At 31.4% G+C, this 9,476-nt stretch overlaps 2 protein-coding genes across 3 annotated transcripts; both read left to right on the top strand.

Moving 5' to 3' along the window:
- LOC119615027 (probable G-protein coupled receptor CG31760) lies at nucleotides 1–1,918 on the top strand. Of its 2 annotated transcripts, none has more exons than XM_037971108.1 (4): nucleotides 1–118; nucleotides 190–397; nucleotides 1,008–1,257; nucleotides 1,324–1,493. In XM_037971108.1, the coding sequence occupies exons 2-4, from the start codon at nucleotides 384–386 to the stop codon at nucleotides 1,351–1,353; spliced, it is 294 nt and encodes a 97-aa protein (XP_037827036.1). In that variant the 5' UTR covers nucleotides 1–118; nucleotides 190–383; the 3' UTR covers nucleotides 1,354–1,493. The 2 variants fall into 2 exon arrangements, with proteins under 2 accessions (XP_037827036.1, XP_037827037.1); XM_037971109.1 differs by lacking the exon at nucleotides 1–118 and adding an exon at nucleotides 1,633–1,918 and having other exon boundaries at nucleotides 382–397; nucleotides 1,324–1,536.
- LOC119615028 (probable G-protein coupled receptor CG31760) lies at nucleotides 1,884–3,218 on the top strand. Its single transcript, XM_037971110.1, has one exon. It carries the CDS (start codon nucleotides 1,922–1,924, stop codon nucleotides 2,381–2,383), a length of 462 nt encoding a protein of 153 aa, XP_037827038.1. The 5' UTR covers nucleotides 1,884–1,921; the 3' UTR covers nucleotides 2,384–3,218.
- The last annotated feature ends 6,258 nt before the right edge of the window (nucleotides 3,219–9,476 follow it).

Below are 9,476 nucleotides of genomic sequence, written 5' to 3'. Positions count from 1 at the left end.
AGCCCATAAAGTCAAATTAACCGATCAGCAGTTATTGCAATGGATGGTACCCATACTGCTGGTAATGCTTATATATTTGGGTACCTGGACAATATCCGATACGCCCTATGCTATATTTGTAAGTTTTAAGTTACTCACTAACTTAATTGTTTTAATAATAATTTTATTGTTTTCTTCATTTTGTTGCAGATAAACGATGAGGCTGGCTTAAATTCAAACAATGCTCCTATAATTGGTGGGATCATAGTTTGGCAATTGGTGAAGTTTTATTCTTAGCCTGGGGCATACGTGTTTGCTATAATGTCCGCAATGCAGAGTCACTTTACAATGAGGCTCGTCTCATTTCATATGCTATTTATAATATAGCACTTGTTAATATTACAATGGTGGCATTACAGTAAGTACATATATGTACATATATGTGTAATCGTGTAACAAAGAGTGAGTCTATAGTTTTGATGACAATTGACGTATGTTTAAAGAAAGCAGGTGAATAGGGGGTTTAACAAAAGAGTGTCTATATTTTTAGTACCTATGTTGAATTGGGTTAAAATAATTTTAGAATAATAAGTTGAATAATAGTGCTTTTGTTACAAGTTAATGAAGCAGTAAGATAGTGAATAGACTGCAGGTGTATGTTGAAAAGCACGTGTGTTAAATTAACTAAGAATATAGAGAAGAACATCAAGATGAGACTTAATATAATGTGTTCATTAAGACATATAAATAATAGATTAAACTTCAATTTTGATCAGAAATACTATTAGAGATCAGAGACCAAGCTCTTTTTCTTACTGAAACGCTTGTTTACAAAGTTGTGTGAACGAGCTCCAATACCCTATTAAACGCATATTTTAAAAGCTATTAAGGGTTCAAAATATTTTCAGTTTTTTCGTATCTTGAGTGATCACTAATTAAGCTTATTTTCTATACTAAAAGCTTAAATTTGAAATAAATGATAAGTGATCACTGATCGATCCTGTAAACGCTTATTTTCTCTCTTCCAGCATATTAATATATCCACAAGCGGGTCCGGACATTAAATACGCTTTGGGTTTTCTCAGAACCCAACTGTCGACCACCACTACAATTGCTCTTGTATTTGGACCGAAAATATCGCGTATCTTTAAAGGACAAGGTGATAAATGGGATCAAAAGGCTAAAGTTAGAAGCATAACAGCATCGTTTTCATTAAACGGTGTAGGTTTAGTACCAGACGAATCACCGGATTTGTATCAAGAAAATGAAGAACTTAAGGTAAGTGTTTAAAACAAAAGTTTTGGATAAAATATTTAATATTATAACGTTTTTTCGACATTAAAGGAACAATACAAAATTAGCCCATCAAATTGAATTCATGAAGACTGTACATATGCAAATAAATAATAGACATTTGAAACCTAAGCCGGGTGGTTATTTTACCATAACATCCACCTCATTCCAGGCTCCATTCAGTAAAAGTAATATGTCTTCAACGCAAACACAAACTTCCAAAACGGGACAAGATGATTCGCATACAGGTTCCATTAATAAAGGGTGAGTTTAATGGATAAAAATTGGATTTCAAGAGCAAATTTGCATTTGTGAAAAAAAAAACCTTAAAAAAAACTGATTTTTAATAACATTTTTCAGATTCCCCACCAACCTAACACCGACAAAATCAAAAACAAAAACAACCGAAAAAGTTTGACGAGGTCAACGAAGTGAAAATGATTGCTCAAATGATAATTATATTTGGACTACAAAGGAATCGCCATTCGAAGAACGTGGCCCGCTTGACCAGCCCGATGACGACGAAGAGGCTCAAAAACTATTTCAACAATTTCGTAATGTTTTTGGCAATGAGATTGGCACCAATCTCTATTATGCCTTAAACTCTGACGACGACAGCGATGAGGTGGCACACATACGCATCGAACAAATGATGGCCGAAATGAATGAGTTAACCGATACTTCGGATTCAACGACTAAAACCAACACCACTATAATATCACCAGATAGTACGGAACTTGAACCAACCATATTCGAAGAGTTGATTTTACAATCACCCACTTCATCCTCATCTATGTATGCCATACGTTCTCCCTCGCCACCATTGCCGGCCCACTTTAAATATCCTCTACATCTAAAGGCTCCAGCTCAATTTCATCCATCTGATTCGGAAGAAGAGGGTGTTACCCTTACCGAAATTGTTGAAATACATCGAGTACCTTCGGTGGCTCTTATAACAATTGATAATAATAATTTTCAGCCTTCTAACTTGCCACACGATGTTGATCACGATATGGAAAGTCAAGTGAATAACAATAATACATCGTGTTCGTTATCGTCCACTTTAACCGATAGTAAAACTTTGGATGTACGTACACCCATTGTGGTCTAAGAAAAGCAACAACAACAACAAATAGCAACTACAATAAAAAGAAAAGTGTTATAGTCAATAATTAATATCATTCAGTGTTGGTTTTGATGTGTTTACTACAAAAGTTAAAAAAACAGTCTTTTTAAAGTAAAAAGTAAATGGCAAAATTAATTTCTTTATAGGTTATGTTTAAATTTTTTAAGTTATGTATGATTTTTTAATTAAGATATTCTATAGATGTTGCTTTTATTTATTAAGATTTTAATTTACTCAAAAAAAATGTGTTTCAAAATTGGGTTTCTATTGAATAATTTGATTACTTTAAATATCGGATAAATACGATTTTTATAGTAATGGAATATACAATAGAACTCGATTTCTAATATTTACTATAATTTAGTTTGCTGTAAACATGTAAAACATGTTTAAGATTATTTTAATTTATAGATTTAGTGCTAGAACATTTATTTAAGAATTCTGTATGTATTGTAAATTAGTCAATTAATTATTAGGTTTCTTAAAAAAAATAAGTTCATAATTTTAATTTAGAGCTAAAATTGACATGGGATTTTAAATGATAATAACACTAGAATTATAAACATAAATCTGAAGATAAATTACAGCAAACGTAATAGAATTATCTCTCGTATCAAAATCTTATTACGATAACGAGACTATAGACTGGACCAAAAATTTGACTATAGACAAGACTTCAGAAAATATTATAATCTAGACTATATACTATAAAATATACTTTAGTTCAGAATAAATACTAAGCCTTAGTCCAGACTATAGACTAGATGATAGTTTAAACTATAGAACAGACGATAGTACCGACTATAGACTAGTCTATACAATAGACTATATTCCAGACTATACACTAGACTCTATTCCAGACTATACACTAGACTATAGTCCAGACTATAGACTAGACTATAGTCCAGACTATAGACTAGACTATAGTCCAGACTATAGACTAGACCAGCGGTTCCCACCGTTTTTTACTTCGCGGACCCCTTGAGGAATTTATTTAATTTCACGGACCCCCATACATATTTTGATATCTTATTGTTATAAATAATTGTTCATCTGAAAATTGTCTTAGTCCTGGTCCATAAACCCTATAAAATATTCCCGTACATTGAGAATATTTAGTATTTCGGAGATGTTTTCAATTGCATGGTTTTAAATATAGAATGACTTATAACATGATGTTTAATTTTATGATCGTGAGAGCTTTCATGTTCATTTCCCGTCAAGGCAGCGAAAAGGTTTCTTTATCAAGTATTGTCGACATGTGCTTAAAGAGTCATGTTTCTAAATTTTTTTGCGATTGCATAGGAGTGAGCTGAGTATGTAAGCTAAGTTTTCGGAAAAATATGTGAAAGTTAGACTTCTTCGATGTTGTTGCGGAATGCGTTACCCACATAAAATATGACCTGAACTCTTTGCGAATGTACTGTGAATTTGGATCTTAAATTTAAATTTTAAAATACCTACGAATTATTTTACTGCGTGGTTTTGACTATTTACGCAAAACGCTATGAATTTTCTGATGTTGATTTAATAATATTGGACAACAAAATGAAGTTAAAATCTGTGTATCTCGTCGGAATGGAATATTTATATTTAAAATTAACTAGATTAACACTTTTGCTTACAATTTAAAAAAGTATTATGAAATGTGACCTAACTTCATATTCCGGGATACCAGTAACAGTATTTAATTCTAAGGCAAATCATTATCGATACATATACATTTATAAAAATTACAAATCACGTAATACTTTACTTTATAAAAGTGAAACAATAAATTTGTAGGGCCTAGCTTCATCCTGATAAACGACCGAAACAATAAAATTCAAAAAGTCACCAACAAATCTGGGATTATTGAATAAAAATTGTGTATTTTAGTACTTATGAAAAATTTGGAGATATTTTTAATATTTTCTAACATATAGAGAATATTTTTTATTCATGATTTTTTTCGTTCGTCTTCGCGGACCCCCTAGGATTTTGCTACGGACCACTAGGGGTCCGCGGACCCCCTTTTGGGAACCGTTGGACTAGACTATAGTCCAGACTATAGACTAGACTATAGTCCAGACTATAGACTAGACTATAGTCCAGACTATAGACTAGACTATAGTCCAGACTATAGACTAGACTATAGTCCAGACTATAGACTAGACTATAGTCGAGACTATAGACTAGACTATAGTCGAGACTATAGACTAGACTATAGTCGAGACTATAGACTAGACTGTAGTCCAGACTATAGACTAGACTATAGTCCAGACTAAAGACTAGACTATATTCCACACTATAGACTAGACTATATTCCACACTATAGACTAGACAAGACTAGACTAGACTAGACTAGACTAGACTAGACTAGACTAGACTAGACTAGACTAGACTAGACTAGACTATAGTCTAGACTATAGTCCAGACTATAGACTGGACTATAGACTAGACTATAGTTTAGACTATAGACTAGACTATAGTCTAGACTATAGTCCAGACTAGACTATAGTCCAGACTATAGACTAGACTATAGTCCAGACTATAGACTAGACTATAGTCCTGACTATAGGCTAAACTATAGTCCAGACTATAGACTAGACTATAGCCCAGACTATAGACTTAACTATAGTCCAGACTATAGACTAGACTATAGTCCAGACTATAGACTAGTCCATAGTCCAGACTATAGACTAGACTATAGTCCAGACTATAGACTAGACTATAGTCCAGACTATAGACTAAACTATAGTCCAGACTATAGACTAGACTATATAGACTAAACTATAGTCCAGACTATAGACTAGACCATAGTCCAGACTATAGACTAGACTATAGTCCAGACTATAGACTAGACTATAGTCCAGACTATAGACTAAACTATAGTCCAGACTATAGACTAGACTATAGTCCAGACTATAGACAAAACTATAGTCCAGACTATAGACTAGACTATAGTCCAGACTATAGACTAGACTATATTCCAGATTATAGACTAGACTATATTCCAGACTATAGACTAGACTACAGTCCCGACTATAGACTAGACTATAGACTAGACTATAGTCCTGACTATAGACTATATAATATACTAGACTATAGAATAGACTATAGACTAGACTACAGACTAGACTATAGTCTAGACTATAGAGTAGACTATAGTCCAGACTATAGACTAAACTATAGTCCAGACTATAGACTAGACTATAGTCCAGACTATAGACTAGACTATAGTCCAGACTATAGACTAGACTATAGTCGAGACTATAGACTAGACTATAGTCGAGACTATAGACTAGACTATAGTCGAGACTATAGACTAGACTGTAGTCCAGACTATAGACTAGACTATAGTCCAGACTAAAGACTAGACTATATTCCACACTATAGACTAGACTATATTCCACACTATAGACTAGACAAGACTAGACTAGACTAGACTAGACTGGACTAGACTAGACTAGAAGACTAGACTAGACTAGACTAGACTAGACTAGACTAGACTAGACTAGACTAGACTAGACTAGACTAGACTAGACTAGACTAGACTAGACTAGACTAGACTACTAGACTAGACTAGACTAGACTAGACTAGACTAGACTAGACTAGACTAGACTAGACTAGACTAGACTAGACTAGACTAGACTAGACTAGACTAGACTAGACTAGACTAGACTAGACTAGACTAGACTAGACTAGACTAGACTAGACTAGACTAGACTAGACTAGACTAGACTAGACTAGACTAGACTAGACTAGACTAGACTAGACTAGACTAGACTAGACTAACTAGACTAGACTAGACTAGACTAGACTAGACTAGACTAGACTAGCTAGACTAGACTAGACTAGACTAGACTAGACTATAGTCTAGACTATAGTCCAGACTATAGACTGGACTATAGACTAGACTATAGTTTAGACTATAGACTAGACTATAGTCCAGACTAGACTATAGTCCAGACTATAGACTAGACTATAGTCCAGACTATAGACTAGACTATAGTCCTGACTATAGGCTAAACTATAGTCCAGACTATAGACTAGACTATAGCCCAGACTATAGACTTAACTATAGTCCAGACTATAGACTAGACTATAGTCCAGACTATAGACTAGTCCATAGTCCAGACTAGACTATAGTCCAGACTATAGACTAGACTATAGTCCAGACTGTAGACTTAACTATAGTCCAGACTATAGACTAGACTATAGTCCAGACTATAGACTAGACTATAGTCCAGACTATAGACTAAACTATAGTCCAGACTATAGACTAGACTATATAGACTAAACTATAGTCCAGACTATAGACTAGACTTTAGTCCTGACTATAGACTAGACTATAGTCCTGACTATAGACTAGACTATAGTCCTGACTATAGACTAGACTATAGTCCTGACTATAGACTATACAATATACTAGACTATAGAATAGACTATAGACTAGACTACAGACTAGACTATAGACTAGACTATAGTCCAGACTATAGATTAGCCTATAGACCATAATATAGAATAAATACTAAGCCACTTCATTTCGTATGTGAAATATTCAATGTTGATTATAAAATCATTAAAAACATATCCAAATCGTCAGATTTGACATGTACATATACAGTGGACGTCCACTAGTACGAATTATATAGTGTCAGGCCCTTTCGTAATACCGAAAAATTCGTATTATTGAACAACACATTTTCTATGTTTAAATTCAAATAATACACATAAAATATTGGATTTTATTTATTTTTGTTTTATTTTTCATGAAAAAGTACATAACGGAACAAAATATAATAAATGTGTATTATTTTAAATAAATTTCTTGTACATAAACAGGCATAAAAGGGACATATTTACGTATATGAATTGTTAATTTTGAAAGTATCGTGAGTCCAATGGTTGAAATGAGATATATGTAGAAGGTTTTAAATTTTAATGTTTTTAAAAAGATGTGTGCCAAAGACAATTTGCAATTTACATATGTGTTCTAAAATGTGTTAAAATGTTCAGATTACATAAAACTTTTATTAGAAACTTGAATGGAATATACCACAATTCTCTAATTTATAATTTTCTCTTAAAAATTAGAATAGTTATCCTTAAACCCATTGTTTGGAATGTGGAGTCACACTACTTTCAAAATTAACAGTTCATACATACATATGTATGTATATCAATATCATTTTACTTATTAAAAAATCCATCATTTAACATCGATGTTTATTACATTGTAAAATGATTCTTACGGCTTTTTCAATAACAGCGCTTTTGAGGCTTCAATATTGTTCTCAGCAGAGTTATTGTCGGGAACTAATAAAATACTTTCCTCATTGGCGTTATCATCCAATTTAATTTCTTCTCTTGGGTCATCAAAATTCCAATAAAATAAATTAATAACACTAAATAATTGTTGATTTGTAAATATACATGCAGTAAATTGTGTGTATAGGATTTTTAAAAATACAAAACACTTGTAATAAATACAAAAAAACTTCAAAATTACTGAGCTTAAGGTGAATGATACCAAAATAATAAAATAAAAACATAATAAAAACTTCATTCATACGTAAATAAAACCAAAATTCCCAAAAAAAATGAGTTATTCGTACTATCGAACAGAAAAATTGTGACTTTATTCGTACTATAGAGTAGACAATGCAACAATTTTGCCATTCGTATTATTGGATATTCGTAATAAAGAGTGTACGTACTATTGGACGTCCACTGTATTGTCAAATTAGCAAAATCCACAACACAGCCTGTTCTTGTTTATAGTTAAGAACAAGAATATTTGTCGGAAATTTTCGGTATTAGTTTCGTAAAAGCATTAATTCAATACTCATTCTAGGGAACGGTTTTAGACTGGCCAGATATTTAATAAATTATCAAATCGAAATTACTAAAAAAAAACAAGTTCTCTTTATTTCTTAAGCTTAAAAAGCTTAAAATATCGAAAAATTATAAAATAGGAAATGAAACTTAATTTTCACTTACCTATTCAATACTAGTTCCTTTTCCGGCATCATTTACTTTTTTTTTTTTTTTTTTGCACTTTTATTTTCTCTTTCATTATATTTTTAATTTACTCTTGCTCTTTTATTTATTTTCATATATTTTTTGTTATTATTCCAAAATTAATACTTTATTTCCTTTTCATTTTCATTAACTTATTATTTTTTTCTTTAATTCAAGCTTTTTTAATAATTACATACTTCCTTTTACATGCTATTTATTTTTCTTAATAACTTCATTTATTTTTATACAATTTCACAACCATTTTTCTTTTCCTTGACACAAACCATTTGATTTTTTATTTATTTACTACTTTTTCTTTAGCTTTTTGCTTTCAAAGATCTGTGCCCTTAATTTCCTCTTTATTTGCTTTACTGCACATGAAAGCTTTTATTATATTTATTTATTTCCTTCATTTATTTGCTTTACTTTTTCACACCATTCCGCATTACACACAAACAAACACATTCACATCTACTACATATCTTTTTGCAACGAATAACCAAACTAAAGCAAACTAAGTGACCGGCTTTAATTTGCATTTTTTCTAACACTATTTTAACTTATTTCCTTGTTAGTTTTTAGCAATATTTTTACACACAAATATTAAATAACATTTAAATTACATATTTATGTAAAAATATTAACAATTTATTAACTTTTAAACAAGTAATTTAATTATTTAATACGCACTAATCACCAAACATCCGAACACTTAAGGAATTTCTGCAAAACTAAAAGAAAAATGCAAGTAATTGCTTGCTGTTGTTATTGTTTTTGAAGAGTAGTAGTAGTTGTTGTTGTTGTTTGATGTCAAAATTTGAGAGTGACAAAATAGTAGTGCGTAAAGAGATTAACTGCAATTGAGTAGTAAAAACAGCAACAACAACAATAGCAATCTATCAAAATTGTTTTAGTTTTCTTAAAATATCTCAAGTGTTCGGTTGTTCGGTGATTAGTTTCTCTATAATTAATAAGAATAATTGCGGTAAAAGTTAATAAATTGTTAATATTTTTACATAAATGTGTAATTTAAATGTGGGTTAATATGTTTGTTCAAAAATTTTGTTAAAA

The sequence above is a fragment of the Lucilia sericata genome, unplaced genomic scaffold, assembly GCF_015586225.1.
Source record: "Lucilia sericata isolate MDLA Ls3-8-SP2 unplaced genomic scaffold, ASM1558622v1 Contig003897F_arrow, whole genome shotgun sequence".
NCBI lineage: Eukaryota > Metazoa > Arthropoda > Insecta > Diptera > Calliphoridae > Lucilia > Lucilia sericata.
Note: the sequence above shows the minus strand (reverse complement) of the source record. Positions and strands in the feature narration are given on the sequence as shown.

Bases quoted from the DNA above. Each gene is read 5' to 3' on its own strand.
- LOC119615027 (XM_037971108.1), top strand. The intron at 1,258-1,323 runs GTAAGTGTTTAA...TCGACATTAAAG, and splicing joins AAGAAAATGAAGAACTTAAG to GAACAATACAAAATTAGCCC.
- LOC119615028 (XM_037971110.1), top strand. From the start codon at position 1,922: ATGATGGCCGAAATGAATGAGTTAACCGATACTTCGGATTCAACGACT.